We start from the raw sequence: 24,060 nt of genomic DNA on the forward strand, positions 1-24,060 counted from the left end.
TTCATTTCAGGCCTGGAAGGTTATGAAGGAAATCCTTCTAGAAAATTTTCTGGGCTTGTGAAAGAGACAAAGGAGATTTGGAACATGCAGGGAGGATTTACCAAAGCTTAATCAAATCTGACCAACCCAGTTATGTTCCATGGTAAAATGATCAGGGCTGTGGACAAAAGGAGTCAAATATAACTTAATTTTAGCAAGGATTTTAGCACTTTCTCACACAGCATTTTTATAGTTGTTACAACTTAAATCTACATATGTGAATGATAACATTGGTAAATGTGGTTTGATAGTAAAGCCCAGATGGTAGTAGCTGGAATGGCTGTAATACTATAGAGGTCAGTATAAGATCTGTTTAACAACTTCATCCATCATGTGGAATAAGCCAAGAGTGCAGTCTCACAATACCTGCAGTGAACAGTGAACTGGGTGGGGACAGATCATGGCACGATACAATTGATACACTCAACAGAAGAGCGGCCATTCTCTAGTAATGGAGAAAGAACAGGCCAGAATGAACCTTCCGAGATTCAACAATGTCATGTGCAAGACCTGAATTTAGGAAGCAAGACCACCCTAAAGTGATGTGGCTTGTAACTGGCTGGATAGAAGTCATGCTCAAAAGGAACCTAGTAACCATGACACACAGCCACAAATCAGCAGCGTGGCATATGAGCAGAGACAGCTAACAGCATCCTGGGATGTATTTAATAGCAGCATAGCCAGATCAAGGAAGGTGATTAATCACCTTCTATTTGGCAGTAATTGCAATACATCTAGGATAATGATCACTTTTAACTACATGCATCCCTCACAACATGGAAGAAAGCTGGATGGTCTAAGGGAAAGATCACCACCATGGTTGGCAGCAGAAACACATATAAGAACTGAGGAAACTTGGTACGTTCAAGCTGGAGAAGAGATAACTCCACAGTATACAACAGGCCTCCCAGTATCTAAAAGGAGGTTATCAAGGAAATGCAGTTGATCACAGCAGTGTTTGTCTACAAGACAAGTACTGAATCCAAAGAGGTTCAGACAAGGATTTTCCAACTTTATGGAACAGGTTCCGAGAGGTTGTGCCATCTCCACTCTCCACATTTTCAAGATCTAGCTGGAAGAAACCCTGAAGAGCCTGATCTCAAAATTTACATTGGTTTGAGCAGCAGGTTGGACTATAGATCTCCTGCAATTCCTTTCAACCTGAACTATTCTTTGATGCAGCTCTCAGCAGTAGAAACATCCAGGTGTCATTCATCTCTTTGCTTCTTCTCCTAGCACTCTTGTCTCCCTAGAACTGAAAGCAGTGCAAAGGGCTCAAAGTTCTTCGAATTTTGAAGCTTTTGAATCAATATTGACACTTTCTGACTTTAATTCATTTGTTAAAGATTAATGTTTCTTTTTAGCTGAAGGACTACTTCAGTAGTCCTCCAAATACCTATGTGCTTCTTCATCAGCCTGGCTGATTTTTTGCTGTAGCTGCAGATGTTTACTTCCTATTCTTCAAAACCTGCCAGTTTCAGTCCCCCTAAGTAGCTTCTACTCTCACAACTTTTGGAAACACAGCAAAAGCAGCTCCAAATTATTCTATGTCATGTTCTCACTCTTTAAGAAAAGTAAGTTCACACAGAGACCCAAATCCCATGATGCTTCTAATTTACATAGTGCTACTGGGTTCAGAGCTAATTAATAAATTATGCAACCCAGAAAAGCCTGTTAGCTTGGTTTTGGTTATTACAACTATTACAACTATATTTTTTCTACAAAAATAAAAAATTATGGCAGCCAGAAAAGCCTGTTTGCTTGGTTTCAGTTATTATAACTAAGTTTTTTTCCAAGAAAACATATGCTTACAGCATTATATAGCTTTCAACTTTGGTGTTATTTACCTACACCAAGTCCAGTCAAAGAGACATACAAGTGTTCTAACACAACAAATGAAAGTCTCTAAGACTTTCATTTGGCTAAGGCTTAAAGACAAACTCATTCAAGTCCTCTAGAAAAAGAGAAAATATGTTTGGATGCCAAACTATGTCTTAAAAGAAAAAGCCAAGATCCTGACATTGTCTGAAGTCCAAGAACCAGACCCTTCAAAGGTAAGTAGATCAAAGGCTGTTGTATTCTCTCAGAAGGTGTCTGGTGAAAGCAATCACTGATATTCACCAATGTTACTGACACTTGTATGCTTCAAAGAATAGAAAGGGCACGGGAAACAGATGAAGTAGTACCTGCCCACCCCATGTAATTACCTCAAGGGAGCTGAGTAGATTGATGTCCACCTCAGAAAATGCTTGACCTTTGCTACTTATCCTAATAGAGGTCTGGAAATTTAGGTGTCTGGACTAACAAAATTGTGAGGATACACTGTTCATCTTTCTTCAACATCTCTTAACAAAACCACCAACTGTTTTAACTATGTTTTAACTGTCTTAACTTTCATGGAAAGGTTTGCATTCTCTGAAATCACAGAAAATAATTTGCTTTCAAAAAACTCAGCTGGCAGAAGCTGCTAGAAGTAATTGCCTGAATGAACACGATTGCAAGCAGTGAAAAGCACTGTTTGGATATTAGACAATATTTATTCTCATATTCAATTAACACAGAGAACAGATGCCTCAAGCAGGCATAAATTCTGTTTTATCCAAAAAAAGCCTCTAGGATAGGGCAAACTGCCTTCCTGAAAAAGAAACGCTGAACATAACTGGCCTGTTTAGAGCAAAAAGTGAAGGCTTTTTAAGGTTCATCTTGCATTTTAGTAACACAAGTATTTACTTCTCTGCAAGCACTACTATTAAAATTCCTAAGGCATATGGTACCGTATCTGTAAAATTGTATTTCATACTCTCAATTACAAAAAATATATTTATTCAGGTATTTCTTGCAGTAATTCCAAACAAAGAAATATACTCTCTAAAAAAAACCTCTTATTTTTCTTTTTTTGATGATAACATTTTCAAAGATGTAACTTTTGTGAATCAAAAATATCCTAGACACAAACCCCTTCAATTCTCAAAGAAATAGCTTCAAATATCTAGATAAAAGATCCTCACAAGGAACGAAACATTACTGAATGCACAGTGCAATTCAACATCTAATCATTATTGTTATGTTCGTCCAAATAATCTAATAGAGAAAAATATCTTTAAGAGTTTCTCAGAGACTTAACTGGAAAGCTACTACTTATAGATGCTCATGTTTTCAACCAAATTTACTAATCTAAAAATTTAAAAACAGATCATGTGGTAAAACTTGTAAAATTCTAATGGTTTGGGAAATACCTCAACAGCTGTTTAAGTTACATCAAAAATGCTGCTAATTAGCTAATATTTTATTATAATCTATTGGGTCCAAGAACACATTCATAATAACAGCTCCCTGACTGATTACAAAAAGCCATGTAATGACAATCGTGTTGACAAGACAGGATAGTTTTTTCTAGACTGAAAACTACAATGGCTTAACAAGCATTAGTCAAAAAAACCTCTCCAAACTAAAAAGCCCCATATTTCACTGAGGATGATTAATTTCTCTGGTCTAATGTCAATACAAAGATGAACTGTGGAATATCAGGTATTGGAACAAGTGAAAAAATGGTTCAAGAACAAACACTGGAAGAACACTAGTTAAAGAAAACTTTTGTAAAATTAATTTTTCCATATTTTCTGAACCACTCAAATATGGAAACCTACAAGAGGGAAAAGAAAAAACCCACTATACAAAATTAAAAACTAAGAAAACCAAACCAAGATGAAGAAAACCCCCACAGTCTATATGCTCTTTAAGAATAAAAAAGTTACATACAAAAAAAACTCAGTACAAAGTAGCCTGTTGTGCAAAACTACTTATCAACAAACCAATCCTCAAAAAAAGACTGGTTTGCAAACAAAGGAGCTTTTTTAAAACAAAACAATAAACACTGAATAAAATGTCAAATCAATGGTGTAGGCCTTCTCCAGCTCAAGGAAAGACAAACAACTTAGTATCAATCTAGTGTCTTGTATTCAGTGACAAAGAACCAACCCATGTTCACAGCAAAAACAACCAGGCAGGGTAAGATTACAGTTTAATTAACTGATGTTGTTTTAAAACTGTAAAGAATCTTGAAATTACTCAGTTTCACAGCTGTGAAGACTGCAGTCTTTCTGAAGAGCCATTTTAGATTATTATCATAATGTATTTCACAAATATTTATCATAAAGGTTATATCATTTTCTTAGAGAATATAGTTTTCATTTTTTAATATGACTCTGGCTTACCTAAATGCTCATCAGGCCTCTTTTGACCTTTATTTTAACAAAGAGCTCTAAGAAGTGTATAATACAGCACAAATTTCAACTATATTACTAAAAACATTTCTGTAAGCGTGAATATAGGAAGACTTAGGCCACAAAATTCTGTTTTTCTAGGGAATCCAGTTTCTTTTTTCCCCTCTACCGCTTGTATGAGCAGGTCACAAATACTTTAATGTACAGACCCCCATAATCCCAGACTGAGAGATGCAAACTGTCTTTTCCAACCTATTCTACTACCTCAAGTCTCTCCCCACAATCACACTGTGCCACCCACTTTATGTCTTCTTAACCCCCCTCTTTCCCTAAATTTTATGAACTACTATCCTTTATTTCACTTACTCCTCAGTTCTCTGTCTTCCAACACCATTTCTCTTCTTGATATTTTCTCACCCCAATATAAACTTCATTCAGCCCAGGAAGAAGACTCAGAACAGTATATCCTATATCTGCCCAGGGAATATAGCAAAACCTTTCTTCCAAAAAACATTTGTTACTACAGACACAGTAGATTGTGCTGAGCAGGAAAGGAATCCCTGGTAATTTCATCTGCTCTCTTACACTTCATCCCTTCTTCTATTTTCATTAGCTAGTTAACACTTTCCACAATCATTCAAAAGCTGAAAATAAAGATTCACCACTATAAATGATACACAACTTCTCAACAGGAATCTTAAAGATTGCTCTAGCTCACTGAAGTGAAAAATAATATTTTTATAATAATATAAGTGTATAAAGAAGAAAAAAACCCTGTTCTAATCCTGCCATGTGTGCTTTCCTACTCTCCTCCCAAACACACAGGCGACAGGATCCTGTCATAACTATAATTTCCAACATTTTTGCTTTGGCAAATAATCAGTAACAGACCACTTATTTTCTTTGCCCACCCATACAGTTACTGATATGGAACTGTTATTAATGGAACACCAGGTTCTGAGCTTCAGGTTGGTTTGGGAAACGGCATCATTTTGTTGTTTTATACTGATTGAGAATTATATAAATGTAAACTATAAGTGGTAATCAAGCTGCCCACTGCCATTTTACAATGAATTTAAAGGGAAACTTACACATTGAGTTTTTCCAAGTTCTCCTGGGCATTGTGTTTTTCTCTCTCATATGCATCTTCTAACCCTTTGAACTCTTTCTTGATAATTTCTAAATCTGAAAGAGCTTCTTCTCGTCTGTCCTTTTCCACATGCACAGCTTCTTCAAGTTCACGAATTCTTAACTACACCAAGTGATAACAAAAGCAATTAAAGCAAGTTAGGAAACACTATCATGATCTTTAGTGCTGTTCTATGGTCTGTTCTGCTTTACAGTAGAGTATATTCTATTAATTCAGTATAAAAGCATATACTCATGTAAAAACATTGAACACATGAAAAATATAACAATATCAGAGACAAAAAGATATGATGATGAAAAGTACCTTCTGTTCTCATTTGGAGGTGTCAACATTTTCAGTTCTTATTAATGCTGAAGCTTCCCACGGAAATTATAGTTTTAAAATAGACTCATGAAGTGTGGGATAAACAATAAAGGCTACACTTTCTCTCAGAACAAAGCACACTTCTAGCTCCTTCATATATATGAACCAGGAATAAGACTTTATCAATTATTCACCCATAACACCCAAGTCTCTAAGTTTAAGGAATGTTATCATCTCCTTTGTATGTTGCAGAAATAGGAAATTAAGCAAACTAAATCTTTTTTACTAGTTTAACTATCACTTGTAAAATTTAAATGCCTGTACATATCGAAGATCATGAAATTAAGAGAATAACTGACTGAAGAATGGCAATGCTTATTTTTGTTACTCAGAAAATAGGAAAAAAAAGATTCCAAATTTGTAAATTTGTTAACTAATATGATATTACTAAGCAATCACCATTTAGGGTTTTTTTCAACCTTTTTTTTAATAAACCATAATTATTTTACTGAGCCCAACAATGTGTGGTACAGTTTAAGAATACAAAAATTTAATGCTCAAGTATATATAGTAGATTTAGTCATATACTCAATCTTTACTGGTAATTGCAAGTATCATAATTTTGGAGCTGAAATGTACTCTGAGAAACTGTGTTTGAAACTACAGTTTCAGGGTTCATTATGCTCTCACTCCTAGACAAGTTGAATATATGCACTGTATCTTCAAATTGCTCTAAGCAGCCATTCAGAAGATACAGGTCAGGATATTTAAACAGCAGTATAGTGTTTAACTGTTATGAAACATTTCCTTTTCCCTCACTGTTTAAATGCTAATGGGAATTCTCAAACTTACAAACATGACATCTTATTTTATTATTTAGTCTAATAACTTTATAGTTCTCTGAAAAGCAGATACTCTTCTATTCTGTCCTTTTATGGATTTGTTTCTATGATTTTGACACTTGTTGTAATAAATCTATTTAGGTTTTTCATTGGAGCAAGTGTTCTTCATATTTTTTGGAGCACTGTACCTTCCTAACTTCCTCAACTGTTTTACTGTAAACTTGTATGAAATATTAAACAAAATACCAGATTACCTGGATGATCTCCGAAGTTAAATTGGATGCTAAATGTGCTGCTCTCTCTGCTTCAATGTTATCTTCCAGTTTCTTTGTTCTTGCTGCAGCTGCCTAAAAGTGCATGTTGAGGATATTTAAGTTCAGAGAGATGATGAAAATGTTTTCAACTCATTAAGTATATTGGGACTCCATAATCCAACATGATATATCTGAACTACTTTGGAACTGTGACAACTCATACCAAGAAACACATTACAATATTTTTTACATATATAGAAGATTAAAATAAATTACTTTTATTTAATTAATTAATTAAATTAGATTAAATTACTATTTTCCATTTAGTTAAGTAAATTGATGTAGCATCATGTTATTGCTGCATTTTTTATAATCAGCAAGGGTCAGAAAGCAAATAAACCTACTTAAATATTCTTCCTATTGCCCCACTATTCGCTCACTTGAGGTAACACAACTATACTCTGCATTTTCAGAAATACATTAAGGTATCAATAGAGCATCTACAGTTTCATAAATGAAAAATGATTCACAGAGAAGATTCTTTGAAAATTTATCTTCTTAACATACTTAATGTTAAAAAAATCACAAATACTGCCACTGTGCTTTCATATTGCTAAGATAATTCTCATAATTGAGAATGTCTTCAAAAAGGGTAAGAAGGACTCAGGGAACTAGTGGACAGTCAGGCCTCACCTCAATCCTTGGAAAAGTGATGGAGTGCCTCCTTCTGGATACCATCTCTATCAACATGGAGAACAAGAAAGTGATCAGAGAAGTCAGTATGGATTCAGCAAAGGGAAATCATGCTCAGACAATATGATTGTCTTCTATGATGGGATAACTACCTGGATGGATGAGGGAAAAGCAGTGGGTACTGTCTACCTGGACTACAGCAAGACTTTCGACACTGTCTCCTACAACATCCTGTGGACAAACTAGGAAGTGTGGCCTGGATGAAGAGACAGTGAGCTGGACTGAGAAGCGTCTGAATGGGAGATCTCAGAGTTGTGACCAGAGGTTGGTGACCCCCAGATTCAACAGTGGGCCTGGTATTGTTTAACTTCTCCATCAGTGACCTGGATGAAGGGGAGGTGCCTCCTCAGCAAGTTCATTGATGGCACAGAGCTGGGAGCAGTGGCCGATACCCCAGGGCCGTGCAGCCCTTCAGAAGGGCCTGGGCAGGGTGGGGAGATGGGCAGAGAAGAACTGTCTGAAATTCAACAAAGGCAAATGCAGGGTCCTGCACTTGGGGAGGAACAACCTCAGGTACCAGCACAGGCTGGGGCTGATCTGCTGGAAAGCAGCTCTGAGGAGAAGGACCTGGGGGTCCTGCTGACAGCAAGCTGTCCATGAGCCAGCAGTGTGTCCTGGTGGCCAAGAAGGTCAATGGTGTCCTGGGATGCATTGGGAAGAGCATTGTCAGCAGGTTGGGGGAGGTGATCCTGCCCCTCTACTCAGCCATGGTGAGGCACATCTGGAGTGCCGTGGCCAGTTCTGGGCTCTTCAGGACCAGAGAGGCACAGAGCTGCTGGAGCTGGTCCAGCAAAAGGCCAGAAGGATGATGAAGGGACTAAGGAACATCTCTCTTGGGAGCAAAGTCAGACAGCTGGGCCTGCCCAGCCTCAAGCAGAGATGAGTGAGAGGAGACCTCATCAATGGCTGTGAGTATCTGGAGGGAAGGTGTCAGTGGATGGATCCAGGCTCTGCTCAGCTGTGCCAAGCAATGACAAGTTGTGACAAAAAGCAATGGGCACAAACTAACACACAGGAAGCTCCACCTGAAAACGAGGAAGAGATCCCTTACTGCACAGTGACTGAGCACTGGAACAAATTGAACAGAGTCTCCCTCACTGGGGATATTCAAGAAATGTCTGGACACAATCCTGTGCCATGTGCTCTGGGATGACCCTGCCTGAGCAGGGAGGTTGGACCAGATGAACCCTGTGGTACCTTCCAACCTTGCCCACTCTGTGACTATGTAAAATAGCTTGATTAAGACACTTTATAGTGTCTAGGTATTATCCCTTCCAAACATCAGCTCCTAATCCCCTTTGCCATTAATAGAGAACTAGTCCTGCTTCAGTTTCGAAGGACTCCTCAGCATCCTCCCACAGATGAACATCTGTGAATAGGATAGTTTTACTCAAAAATACTGCCAGCCTATTAAAAGCCAATAAAAAATACAAGTGATGTGGATTTCAATTATTTTTAAAAACACTTAAAAAGTCTGTCTGAAAATAATTATTTTTTTGACAGAAGACAAAGGAAACAGTAGGGAAGGTGTGTATTACAACATTCAGAGTGGAAAATGCAATTTAGAAAAAAAAATAAATGAAGAAATTTAAACTTCACTGAAAATATTTCACTGCATACCCTGAAGAGCTAAAACACTGTTTCGTCTTTGGCTGGCTTGTTTAAGTGTCTATTCTTACATCAAATACTGAAATAAAAAAAGAAAAGAGTAAAGTTTTCTGGCACAATGTACTAATTCACAAGTTCTTTACTGAATTTGACTTATAAGTCTTATTTTATTTCCTGAGCACCTAACTTCATCTCAGTCTCATTCCTGTTGGAGTCTGAGGCACAGAGTGTGCCCATGTCTCAGATGCCTAGCTCTGACATCCAAGAAAACACTGAATTTCATATAACACCATGAAAACAACTGTTAAATAGAAAACCTAAAAGTGTGTGTAGCTTAGTGAGTTTTCTTAAGTTACTGGGTGAAAAAGTTAAAGTTTAGAGTTTAAGCTAGTTTAGAAAACAGAAGACAAGATGGAGGGTTTAAGGTGTTGTCTCTTTTCCTTCTTATTTCTTCTTCATCTTCTTCTAGAAGTTTTTAGGTGATTGGGTAGAGAATGCTGCAGTGCAGCATACAGGTGTTAGGTCATTGGGTCACTAAGAAAAATAATTTACGTTTCTGTAGTTAATTGGGTGAGAATAAGTATAAAGATAAAGAAAGATAAAGAACGATAAAGATAAAAAAGCTGCATAGTTCGAGGCCATTTTGTGCCCTTCAAGCCAACTTGAGCCAGGCGATGGTGAGTTGAACTTGAGCAGAAAGTCTGGGGAAGATCTGCCAAGTCTTTTGATATATACTAATAAACCAAAGAAACAAGAAACAAATCAGCCTTTAGAGTATCACTCCTGAAACAGAACTCAGAAAAGGGAATCTCCCCTTTGAGGGAGTATCCCAAGGGGCTCAGCCCTGAGGAGACCAGTATCACCGGCAACAATTCCAGCTGATACCAGAGATGCAAAACACCATCAAAATGGTTACCTTATCCTCTCAAATGGAGACTCCTAAAATTATAAGATTTTTTCAGTCTCAAGATGAAAAGTAAAAACTGAAATGACAAATAGTAGCATGAACAATGGTATCTCCAAGAATTAAAAACCAGAACAACAAGATTCTCCCAAACAGAACATACAAGAATCAGTTCTTGGTATAGCTCTTTACAAGAAAAGGCTATCTTCTTGAGCTAGCATGGACACTAAATGCAAGGCAAGCTATGTGGTCCAAAGGAAACACAAATTCCTGGAAATACAGAAGCCTTAGTTCTAAGAAAATCCTGGGACAGTAAGTAAAGAAGGCAGGAGCAGGCTGACATCCATAAAAAGTGCCAGTATATCACCCTTTTGATGTCTGAAGTAGGAGCAATTCCATTTAAACAGTAACATTTGTAGATGCTGCCTTTGCTTGCAATGCCAGAAGTCACTGAAAAATTAACTTGTAGAAGCAGCATGCCTGTAAAAAAAATGCACTGGCAAAAATTGTCATTTCAGACATAGACATCTCTGATGAACTCTGGAATACAAGAAACAGCTCCTTTTTACAAACAGGACAGTGTATCTAGCCTACTGGAAAGGAATTATGATCTTCATAACCAAAGAAGAGCCAGATGTACCTGACAGATATCCAATGTAAAGCATTCAAAGAGATTCAAAGTATACACAGAAAAACTGTATTAGAAACTAGAAATCAAACTTTGATACCTAAGTATCATCTTACAGATCATATCCATATATAAAGGCATGAAAAAATTGACTTTTTCAAAACCGGTGTTTCTTCCTAAAGTTAAACACATCAATGGCCTGGTCTTACTTTTGAAATACCTCTTCTAGAGTTTGATTTTTTAAAGCTTTTCCTCAGAAGCTCGTTACAATTTTGATTTTTACAATCTTGTTTAAAATAGTTCACTGTAACTCCAAAACACAAAGAGCCATGGAAAGAAACATCTTTTTATTCAAGATAAGTCACTATCAGAGATCTGACAGAACTACCACTAACTTTTTGTATTATTAGAAGCCAAAGATGAAGAGTAAACTGTGTTCTTTCCAAAAGTCTCAGAAGATTACTCAGGCAAACCTTAATCTTATTTTACCAGTCTATATACTATACCCAGAAGACTGGATGCTTAAAAGAGCTTTCAAAAAAACTACGAATGTGAATTGGGTAAGTCATGTAGATGCTGACTGTGGAGCACTGAATATTCTTTTTCCTCTGCTTTATGAATACCTTGCTAAAGCTTATAGTTCACCATACCTCTAGCAAATTTAAACCAAGTCAAATGCCAGCAAATCATTGAGAAATTAGTCTGAAAGAAACCCCAAACTTCATGAAAGACATCAAACCAGACAATAGCACTTAAGCATGGCTAATCAATACAGAGTTATTAATAGGAAGAAATTCAGATTTGGTCAGATTGCTCTAAGGAAAAGAATCTTGTTATTTCAGTCTATCAAACTGTACATCAGACATAGAACTTGCACCTGTATTCAACGCTGAGTCTGAAGATTCAGTTGGAAAGAACACAGCTGCAACAAAATGCCATATAGAAAATCTATTCTATTTTGCTGATAAAGGTTCAGACAGGCTCTACTGATACCTATATGCACTTCCCTTCACAGTAAGAAGCTGCATACTCCACTGGTGAGAACAATCTATTACACATTCTATGAGTAGAAGAAAAATGTCAGGGATGAGTCTAACCTGTAAAACCGTGGTAAAAGTTCCAAAAAGAGAAACGGGAGGGAGTTTTGTTTTCCTGTCTGACAAACAGAAAGACACTGGCATCAGAAACATGTTAGACAAGCAAACCTCTCTGAATCAAATTAAAGGTGAGAATCAGAATCCTTACTGAATCATGTGCCTGAAAATTTTACATAATGCCTTTCTACAAAAAAGAAGCTGTGTGAAAACCATCTAGAGTAAGCTTGCAGACCACAGATATCCAGATCATACGCTTGTGTCTGGGAATCAGAAGGGAATACATAACTGATTTAACATGGAAAGGTTCTTGTCAGATCCAAATCCATCTCAAAGATGGACCAAAAAGCAAGTTCTCCACTGATTACAAAGCGTTCGCTCATCCAACATAGAAAATATTGGTTATTCAAAAAGATTCAGTCACTTGTTACTTTCATGTGCACCTAACAAGACATATGAAAGCAGACATCTTACTAAACATAGCAGACACAAACTCATGGAATTTCTGAAGTTTCCTTAGATATTCAAGGTGATTGACTTCAGCCTTAATTTAAAGAACAAATGTTGCTGGGATCAGTTTCCATGATAGCACAGAGAGAATTTTGACTTCTGAGAAACAGTAAATAAAAGTGACAAAGAAAAATTCAATGCCAGCATTTAGACTTGTGGGCAAACAGGCTTTATGTTTATTCTCTTAGGGCTCAGTCACTTTTTTCAGTGTAACATTGGATATCAATGCTAATGTGGAGACATTTTCTGCATGCTTACAGTTTGCAATACTATTTTCCAAACTGTCCTTTGTGGCTTTCACTTTTTTGTCCTTCATACTTGTTTGAAGTACTGCAATATTTGTGAGCACTCGTGTATTCCAAACTAAAAGCCTTAATTTAGTATCCTACATGACACATTGTGCAATACCATGTTTCCTGATTGACATTTACATTTACAAAAACAACCCCTTTATCAGATAAGCAAACAGTCGGGGGGGGAAGAGAAATACACATTTGCAACACTTACTAAGCTTAGATGCTTAATGGAAGTATTTTCTCTCTTTTCTGCTTCTATTTAAACCCCTTCTGCAACATGTTTCAGTTTTCAGGATACTTACACTTATCAAAGGGTTGGGTCCAACCGCTATCTGAAATGATTGGCCAAGACAGTTTTAAGTGAAAAGGATACACATGTAGCTCATATCTGGATCACCATTCAACCATTCTGTTTGTGCATTTCCATATTCAGACTCTGATATTTTTCCTACTTAAAAGCATTTCCCTATGGCTCAAAGCTCAAACCAGGGGGTCTAAACACTTCTGTGGGAGATGTACTGACCACTTCCACCTAGTGTTAGAAATGCTGCTACCTCTTGATCATGGTAAGGTGGAGCCATCTCCTGTCCAGAAAATAAACAACCTTTAGTAACTATAAAGTTACTTAAATACAACAACAATTCTTAACCACTGAAGTAAATGTTCCTTCCGCCTGACAGTGTGGCTAACCCTCACTTATTAAGTACATATTTCCTGTACTGAAAGTCTAGAGAAACATGTGTCACTGACAGAATAGCCACACTTGACTTGCATGACACTGGATAAACGATTACAGTGGCATGGGAGCTACACGATAAGCCATATGCTTGACTTAAGGTTAAAGAAAGGGTAAAAACAACTAACTAGGACTGCTAAGCTGATATAGTTTGGCTGCCTTTGGATAAAGTCCAAGTCCATTCCAATCTGCTACTGGATTGCAGCTGGAGAAGCCGTCTGAGCTGCACTCTCTTTCTAAAGTCCCCTGTGGGGAAAAGAGGTCTCTTGGTTTTCATGCTCAGTAGATAGTAAAGACCTTTACATGAACTGACACTCTTACTCTATACAAGCACATAGACAAGACTCATGTGACTTACTGCTAACTCCTCGTGAGGGCTACATAAAACACTCTTGAAACAACTTTGGTCTGAGGGACTGTTTTTTTGAAGACTGACCAGTCTTCAAACAGAACTTCAATAAATCATGACACAGGACTCTATGAAGAGGAAGTTCCTCTCTGAGATTAAGTCCATTAGCATAGAGGCATAAAATAGTTTGTGTGCAAAAGAACAATAAACATCACCTTCCACTAAGATATCTTGCTCAAAGCCCCATCCAACCTGGCCTTGAACCCTGCCAGGGATGGAGCACTTATCACTTCCACAGCTCCAGTGCCTCACCACCTGCATAGTTGGGAAATTCTTCATAACATCTAATCTAAATCTACTCTCAGTTTAAAGCCACTCCCCTTTGTTCTATAACTACATGACCTTGTAGAAAGTCTTTTTCCAGCTTTTTTGTATGCTCCTTTTGCCACTGGAATGCTACTATAAGGTGTCCCCAGAGCCTTCTCCAGACTGAACAGTCCCAACTCTCTCAGTCGGTCATTACTGGACAGGTACAGTACTCCCAGTCCCCTGATCACCTTTGTGGCTCTCCCTCCTATAGACTCACTCCAACAGGTCCATGTGTTTATATTGGGACCCTAGTGCTAGATGCAGCAATGCAGGTGGGGTCTCTGACCAGAGTGAGCAGAGGGGCAGAATACCCTCCCTCGCCCTGGCAGCCATGCTGCTTTGGATGCAGCCCAGGACGCAGATCGGTCTCTGGGCTGTGAGCGCACACTGCTGGGTCATGTCCAGCTTCTCATCCCCATCAGCACTCTCCAGGTCTTTCCCCATAGGGCTCTCACTCCATATTCTCTGCCCAGCCTGCATTGGTGCTTGGAATTTCCCTGGGGCAGTAGGACACTGTTACTTGGCCTTGCTGAACTTCAAGAGATTTGCACAGACCCACCTCTCAAGCCTGTCAAGGTCCCCCTGAATGACATTCTGGCCCTCCAGTGTGTCAACTGCCTCACACAGCTTGATGTTGTCAGCAAACTTGCGCGTGCATTTGATGCCACTCTCCATGTCACTGACATGTGCTAAAAAGCACTGGTCCCAGTATCAACCCCCGGTTGATGACTGCCATCAGTTTGGATATCAAGCAATCAACCATAACTGTTTGAGGGCAACCATCCAGCCAACTCCTTATTATCAAGTGTTGCAGTCATCAAATCCATGTCTCTCCATTTCAGAGACAAGGATGTTGTACAGGACACTCAAATCCTTTGTAGAAGTCATTATGTCAGTGAGCTTGTCACTCAAGAAATATAACTTCCAAGACACCAGAGAGTTCCCATTACTAAGCAACCTGCGGTGCATAGAATCCTCTAAGTATGTGGTACTATATATTTTTATCTAAAGTATACCTCTTTAGATATATACATATATATATACATATATACACACGTAAGTATATTACATATTGCTAAGCATGTAGTAACTAATATATGACAGTCACAGCAGCTAGAATTCCTGGATGACAGCTGTGCATTGTGGAGACTCTAGAAAGCAGAAGATCAAGCTGTCAAGAAGTGTGTAGTCATAGACAAACAGTTTAACAGTCAACAGACTGAGGAATGTCCTTTCTTGCACTGCTTGGAGCTTTTGCAAGTCTTTCTGATGAGAACCAATACTTATTTAACAGTGCAATCCAGAAACAGAAAAAAAAACCTCAAGAACAAACCAACAACAAAAAAACCACCACCCAAAATGTGTGTTTGCAGATTTGGGAGGGGTTAGTTTTGTTTTTGGCTGCAATCTAAACGTCATGTTTCACTAACTTAGAAAGAGTGAGAAATAAGCCCTCAGCCTTCAAGTATTGCACATACATATACCTCATACAAATAGAGATATTAACCAATCCCCAAGTCCCCTTTGCATCACAGCAGCCTTACCAAGCTAATACAAACATACCTGTTTAGCACCGCATGTCAATATACATAATGGAGGAATCAGAAGTAGAAAAGGCAATGGGAAAGCTAAAGGAATATTCTTTAAATACAAACTAGAAGTCTCAGAAATATGACAATATACTCATTCTCAGAAATTGAACAGACCAAGTTACAGAACACTTTTCAGGCCTCATAAGACTTAAAAAATTTGAGAGACCTTGAGCTTCAGCTTACTAAGAGTTGGCAGCCTCAGACACATTAAAAAAAATAACAGAAAATCATTACATTTAGAGGAACAAGGCAAAGAGTTTGAAATCTATAAACTAATAATTTTGTTTCTTGTGGTAAAGTCCACATTCTCATTGCAAAACCACCTTCCCACCCATTTTTTGGCTGGATATATCACAAGAAACATCATTTTTATATGATAAGTTTTCTTGTCTTTTTCAAGTATTCCCCAAGAATCCTCATTAGCAATTGAACTAAAGGCTAAAACAAAAGACTGGTTCTGGAAAATTGATTATCATAAATAGTATTACCTTGATGAATTCAATAGCAATAGATCAATAATTTTTTGGCTACTGATTCTCAGGCTAAAGAGGCAGAATGATATTTGAGGTTCTCAATCTCAATTTTTCTGGCACAGTGTGTTTCATACTTCAGAAGCACTCCAAATGTATGCAACATACTGTTATCACTGCAAATTGGAAAGCTAGCAAATTAGACAGTGCAACAGCTATCTTTCAACTGAAAAGTTCACGGAAACTTACCATTATTCTTTCTCTCAGTTTCTAACTTTGGAAACTAGAAATTTCCTCTTTTCAACCATGGTCAAAGTAATTACTCAAAGATAAAACCAGACTAATATTTGAAGAAAAAAGATAAGTAAAAAAACTCCAAAATGGGGAGCAGAAAGGTTTTTTTGTACATTCCTTTCTTTGTAACAGTCTTTGGATATAATCCTTCAAACAAGTGTCATTGTACTAATTTAAATTTAACATTTCCTTCCATTACCAAAACCCAAGTATTTTCCCGTGGATTTCTCCCTTATGTCTAGCAGAGGCTAGCAAAAGAACAGATTTGTGAACTCCAGAAAATGTTCAACTTCATTGCTTTTCAAGAACTAGCATATAATAAAATATTTTAAGATTGGGGTCTAAGTAGAATTACACTACTCCTCACACAATCACCTTAAATTTTCTTAAGTTCATCAAGAACTCAACTACACATTTATTAACCAAATGATCATTAACATGAGGCATGGAAATTAAAGATATGTATCCTGTACCTATCAACTTCAATCCACAAGCTAAAAAATGTATAAAGAGAGTAAAAAGAAATACAGATCTACTTCATGAAAAAACCTAGATCATTCTGTCTGAGGTGTACTACTCTAACACTTTTATATCTTAACAGAAATTCAGCTTGGATACTGATACCATAACGCACTTAGTGGATGAAGAAAGTTATGGATGTTATAGATCTAGTCTTTAACAAAGGCTTTTAAACTATTTCCCACAGCATACTCCTGGAGAAAGTTGCTGCTTATGGTGTGAACAGGTACACTGTTTTATGGACGGCCAGGCCCCAAGATTGGTGGGAATGGTGTAATCCAGCTGGCACCAGTGAGGTTCCCCAGGGCTCAGTATTGGGGCCAGTCTTGTTTACTATCTTTATTGGTAATCTGGATGAGGGGATTAAATGCACCTACATTTGTAGATGACACCAAGCTGGGCAGAAGCGTTGCTCTGCTGAAGGAAGACTCTGCAGAGGGAGCTGGAATGTGTGGAGAGATGGGCCAAGACCAATGCCATGACATTCAACAAGGCCCAGCGCTGGGTCCTGCACTTTGACCACAACAGCCCCAGTAAGTGCCACAGTCTGGGGGCAGAGTGACTGAAAACTGAAAAGGACCTGGGGCTGCTGGTGACAGTGACTGAATATGAACAGCTGTGCTCAGGTGGCCAAGAAGGCCAATGGCATCCTGGCCTGTACCGGCAATGGTGTGGCCAGCAGGAGCAGAGCAGGGGTTGTCCCCCTGTACCTGGCACTGGTGAGGCCACACCTCCAATCCTGCATCCAGTTGTGGGGCCTCTCAGTTCAGAAAGAACGTCAAGGTGCTGGAGCATGTCCAGAGCAGGTCAGCAAAACTGGTGAAGGGTCTGCAACACACGGGAAGTGAAGACTCTTCACTCCTGTGAAGAGTGGCTGAGGGATCTGGGAGTCTTTAGCCTGAAGAAAAGGAGGTTCAGGGGTGACCTTATTACTCTGTACAACTGCTTGAAAGGAGGCTGTTGCCAGCTGAGGGTCAGTCTTTTTCTGCAGGTAGCAACTGATGGAATGAGAGGAAATGGCCTCAACTTGTACCAGTGAAAGTTTAGATCGGATATGAGGAAAAAATTCCTCATGGAAAGGGTTGCAAAGCATAGGAGGAGGCTGCCCAGGGACATGGCAGAATCACCATCTACAAGGTTATTGTAGGCCCTTTCAGATAATTACACATATACAATTTACTTTTAAGATGGTAGAGTGAGATGCAAGCAGCCAACAGGATATGAATTTAAGACTAACCTAGTTTGGTTTCTTTGATTCAAGGACCTGTGCTAATTTTCTTTAACTTTCAAATGCAAATGTTTTCATCACATACTTCTCCTTAATCACTGCTTAAATAGCTATCCTTATCAATAAGTACCGTGAGACTCATTTTTTCTGTAAACTGAATATGTTTTCTTCCATTATTAAAATATTCAGAAAGTAAAAATAACAAAATAACATAAATTTAGAAGCAAAAATAATATTTTTTCTGATTGTGGTCAGTAGGTAGCATTTCCCTGGTAAGACCATCATTAGGGTATAGCAACTGTACATTTTCAGCGAATTGCATTCTTTCCTTTCAGTTACAGATGGTGGGTATATTTAATAAAAATATTCAAAAATATAAATTATTTGCTGCCTTGCTTCTCCTCCTTTCAGCTCATGACTTCTATGCTAATATACAAAAACAATGAAGTCAAAAGAGTCCTTATTCAAGTACTGGGAAGCAAAACTTGGTGTTATTTTAAAAGGACTATTGGAGCTTCACAGTATGCAACACTTCCCAACTGAAGGCAATTCCACCTAGGCCAGTAAGTGCAGCTCAAAATACATGACAATGGATTTCCTGTAGAATTCTCTGAGGGCACAAATGTCTACCTTGTTGGTCAATAAGTCAGTGTTTTTAGTTGATGAGCTTTGATTTTCCCTGTAGGAATTTTCTTTTGTGCTTCATCCTTAATGCAGGACTCTACCTACCTAAAAATCAACGCTTAAAACATTCATTTTGCCTTTAAGAGAAAAATAACAGAACAAAAAACACAGCTGAAAACTATGTCATTTGTTCCTTTAAGGTTATACAACATTTAAGAAGTGGCAGTTCTTCTAAATTCACTGCAGAAAATATTTAAAGATGCCTTTGGTAGTAAAGATATGTTGGGATAAAGAATTGTCACCTCACTATGCTTTTCTGCAATTACAAATATTCAAGAAAGTCTTGGTCCAGACTTTACAAACAGATAACGTAACTACTACGAAGTCTACCAGTGGACAAATAAAATATTGAAACTTAGGAGGAAACTAGCTGTTTAGTGTAAAGAGCATACTTACAAGATATTATTCTCAAAGACTAGAGACTTCTCAGCCATAGATGTCACTCGACAGAGAGGAAAACTAAACCTTCAGTAACTAACTCAAGACAGGAGGAAGCTGCTGTAAGACCATTGTGATCTTCCAACATTCTCCTCCCTCACCTAGCACAACATCTGGCAATTTCTGCACCTACAGCAGGTTCTCCACCAGAAATCAAATCATCCAAAAATATAAGAAGATAGACAAATTAAGACTTTGGAGTTCCTAAAGTTAGCTTTATTTTCACACTTACATAAACCTCTTCCTATCTGCTATTTAAAGACAAGTCGCAAGCCAAGCAGACAATAAAAGTGGCATTCACCTGTTCAGCCTTTTAGGCAAAACAGATGTTCAATATTTTGTTCATCAAGTACACAGAATTCCAGCCCAACTGGAAGGTTATATCAGTAAAAAATTAAATTGTTCAGTCTCAGTGCTTGTTGAGACTAATAACAATAGTAAAAAAGCCTTACTTCAAGTTCCTTTTTAAGTTTCTTCTCTCGTTCAGTGCTGCATTTAAGTTCATTGGCCTGAGATCTCAGCATCTCATTACAGCCACTGTGCTCCACCTCCACATCTCTCAATTTCTTGCGTGTATTTTGCAGTTCATTATTCAGCTCCTAGAAAAAAAATAAGGCATTAAGAGTGACTTCTGCTAAGATAAAGTAAGAGTGATCGAAAGAGGAAAGACTGCATCAGAATAGGTTATTAAAATCTAATATATCAGCACATGTCAACCATTTACCCAACAAGAGACATTTTCTTCATTCACTACCAGATAACATGTGTTGGCTCACAACTCACTACAAACATGACCTTCTGCAGTAATACTAAAATCAGAGCCAATTCTCCACAGGAAATCTTTCTCCGAAGTGGTACAAGGCTGCTCTTCCAATCTGTTCTCTCTCAGACCTCAATGGCAATGGTGGAGGAGGAAACAAAGTTAAATGCATTTGATGAAATGATACATAGACAGAAGTTTTACTTTGTTATTATTTTTACTGTTAGAACTTCAAAACAAATAATCAGACATTTGTTGAAAATTACTCCCATATATTAAATATGCATAATTTCTACTACTCTGAGGACTTTTCTGTCTGGAAACTGAATTTAAAAATTAGCTATGTGACTATGAAGTTCTTGGAAAGATAAAATAACTAAGCTGTTCTCCACCAAAATTTCTGCCTTTGAAAGCTGAACCGAACTACAGGTTGGTGTAAGTGCTAATACTATTGGACTCAGCAGCTCTGTGGAGTCACTACTACAAAATCCTCATTCATGCCACACCAGAAACAAAGCAAAGTAGCCAAATAATGAGCCCCCAGTAGCCTAGTTCATATTTAAGCTGGAGATTCCAGAAGAAATCAAAAAAGAATAGCTTTGGTCTAGTGGACAGGAGTAAGGTTTTCCATAATTAGCATCAGAAACAAGTTACAAATCCAGTGACTTAGCTGGAGGACCTTTGGAGAGCCAATTAGGTTTTGCGCAAAACACAGAAAGATTACTTTTAAGTCCTCCTGTTCATTTATTCCTATCGTTTATCGCGGCAAGAGACATTTTGTGAAAATAAACCTGGTCTACAAATTCTGCTATTACTCTTATATCACATAATCTTGTTCCTGAAGATTACTAATCATACGGCATCTGCAGAGCAGTGAGGAGAAGGAAAAGAAAAGGAATTATTCATAAAGAATGATTCTTTGGAAGATTGAAATTTGACAGAAACATGTTTATACATGAAGATCAAAGAAATATGAGTCTTCTCAAAAGCTTAAAACAAATTTTAGAAGTTCTTCATGACTGAAGGTAGAAAGTCTTGGCCACTTAAACATGACACTGAGAGATTCATGACTCCCTTATTAACACCTAGTGCCACTCCATTATTACCAACTAGTAACTGAAAAAAGGAATTAATTTTCTCTTTTTTCATGTGGAGGCACTATGGCACTATTTTTTGGCATTCTCTGAAAAGGGAACAAGGAACATGCCTGTGAAACAAGTGAATTAAAAAATAGGAAACTCAGTAAATCAAAATATTGCAAAAACAGTCCACCTAGATATGGATTAAATTTAAGGTAATTCTCTAACTTTGACTGTAATACCAAGACAATTAAGAGGTTTTTTCCCACCAGCATGCAAAAAAAAAAATTACTTTTACTCAAATTTACAACTACTCTCATCTTCTCCATATTGGAAAGATATAGAAATATTTCTCTTCAGATTTAGCTTCCATGTATTAACAGTAGTGAATTGTAAAAAGTGCATATGAAGTAAGTAATACATAGTTTCCTGGAAAAATACTCCATCAAGACTTCAAAATATTTTATGCTGGAAATGTAGTTAACACTAGCAGACAAAAACTGACATGAATAATACATCAAGCTTGTTAAATAGGTCAACATGACTTCAGAATCTTGAAGTCTCTGAACTTCTCAGACATGGTATGACTATGTCAGATTGTTCCAGCAGCTACCTGCCCTTGGAAGGTCAGAAAGAAACATACTTCACCATGCTAAAAAAAGAAAACACCTTTATATATACATGCATATTAGCATGTCATACACACTCACTATACATATTTGCTTATCAAAAACATGGCTGCTTGGTTGGTTTAAAGTGTGTATAAACAACACATTTTCACAAATAGTCTATGGAAAAACAGTGCTTCTGTGAAGGAATACTATATTCTGACTCACCACAAGATGATGCTATTGCACTTACTATTGAACTCTAACGTCTTTTACTGTGTACCAAACACTATGCTAAGCACAATCAACATAGCACAATACAAACCCTTCTCTGTTAGAAAGCAGAAAGGATTACTTTTACTCCATATCACAGAGATACAGTTTAGTAGATTCAACTGACTTTATTTCTATGCCTACCTTAGCATTTTCATAGCTAAGTTCAGACTTGTAGTTCACAAAGTGCAGGTTTGGAACCCAGGATTTGCCATACCTGCTTAGAATCTTGCTTCTACTTACATATTATGACCACTTTATTTACCTTCCATTTCATAACTCAAAATAATTACAAATTATTTAAAACAAGACTGTACATACACAACACAAAAGACTGAAATGTATAAGTTTTAGTTTACAAACTTGGACCCATCTGATATTTATCTGCCAAGTTAAATCAGTTAAGCTTTCAAACAACAACTAAGATAGTCAAGTCAAGATTCAAGATTTATGTATATTTTTTTATTTCCCAGAATTTTATAACTTTATGTAACTATAACTAGGGTAATGGCCAAGGGAAAACACTACAAAAACAAAGCAGAAAAACTAAACTATTTTCAACTGAAGAAATTTGAAAATTTTACTATTCAAAGTACACTGGTAGTTGACATCTAGTAGTGAATCACACTTACTTTAGCAACAAACAATTATGTAGCTTTAGTACACTCCTCCAACCAAACCCCTGCTTCTACAAATCACCCTCCCCTTCCAAATCAACATACACTGACAAAGAACACAATGACCCAAGCAATCCACTGTTCCTTTTGATATGAGGATAAACATCACTTCTAAGAGCAAAGTATACTTAAAACATCATTCTTTTACACAGTATTAAACACACTGAATAAACACTTCTAAACACTACATACAAGAGATGACAAGTCCATTCCAAATCCTCCTCAACTTAACTGTCTACTGTTAGCCAGAACACAGAGCCAAAGAACTACTTTTAGCTTGCTTTACCTGCAACTTAATAAGAAACCTGTGTCTAAGAGTAAGTTTCCTCAAAGCCTAAGCCTAACCTTATTTTTTTAAGCATTGACTTTGAATGAAAACTGACTCAGGTTTCTGTTGACCTGAGAAAGAACTTAGGGCAATCACCTGTCAATGCACTCACATATTTTTCTCTGAAACCTTCTCTTTCTCTTCTTGTTTTTTTATTCTTTTTTTAACTATTCCTTTACAGTTCTCCTTATTAGTCTCTCAAAGTACTGTTCAACATATCCACAAAATTACTGAGAAGATGAGGGAATTTCCTTTTTATCCTTCATTCAGAGAAAACTGAAATCAGTGGGATCCTTTTCCATCATCAGGTCTCTTTGTCATTAAGATAAACAACACACAACTACTTTTGCAGCCCATGCACAGAAACACTACTTACCCACACACTACCTGGTTTCTAGTACAGGTGTCATTACTGCACCGCTCCTTCCAGATCTTGCCTTCAAACAGCTCAAGAGTCAGTACATAGTACTTCTGAAATACATGTAATTAAAGGAGTGTCTCTGCCCTGTTTTGTTTTGCAAGCTGTTTCTACAGGTGCCATATAGAATCTGATCAACAGCACCATACATAGTACAACAGGTAGGTTTGCTGTCCGAATTTGGCTGTCAAGCTGCCAGGTAAGTTTAGTGTCATTTGGGAAGACTGTCATTTGGAGCTGACTGGGTTGGAAAAAAGTAACCAGAAAATTTTCTACTGCTTGACCAATGCCCATCCCAACTGAGTCAAGTCTGTCACATCTTAGAAGGGACTACAAAGGAAGAATATATATTAACATGCTAATCTTATAGCAGCAATCTGCTTTCTTCACACATCATGCAGTGCAAATGTCTATCAGCCTTATGAATACACTTTTTTTTATTAACTACAGCTCAATACATTCTGGTTTTGCATCAGTGTTTCTTACACATACAACATACGTAACTTGTCATTTAAAAAGATAAAAGTATCATTGAAATACAGTAGTGTAATTGTGTCTCTCTGGAGCAGGCAAAAGGTAACTTATGTTCACTCAGCACTTCTACACCATAATGCTACATGATTTCTTCTAAACA

At 37.5% G+C, this 24,060-nt stretch overlaps 1 protein-coding gene across 1 annotated transcript in view; it reads right to left on the reverse strand.

Annotated features, from left to right (window-relative positions):
* Nucleotides 1–24,060, reverse strand: part of CCDC171 (coiled-coil domain containing 171) — a 155,518-nt gene that overhangs the window by 117,994 nt on the left and 13,464 nt on the right. The window contains exons 7-9 of the mRNA XM_058827369.1: nt 19,736–19,882; nt 6,812–6,904; nt 5,354–5,514 (exon numbers count right to left, since the gene is read on the reverse strand). Of these exons, the coding sequence (XP_058683352.1) occupies nt 5,354–5,514; nt 6,812–6,904; nt 19,736–19,882 (401 nt within the window). The remainder of the gene's footprint in view (nt 1–5,353; nt 5,515–6,811; nt 6,905–19,735; nt 19,883–24,060) is intronic.

Source organism: Poecile atricapillus, chromosome Z, assembly GCF_030490865.1.
Source record: "Poecile atricapillus isolate bPoeAtr1 chromosome Z, bPoeAtr1.hap1, whole genome shotgun sequence".
NCBI lineage: Eukaryota > Metazoa > Chordata > Aves > Passeriformes > Paridae > Poecile > Poecile atricapillus.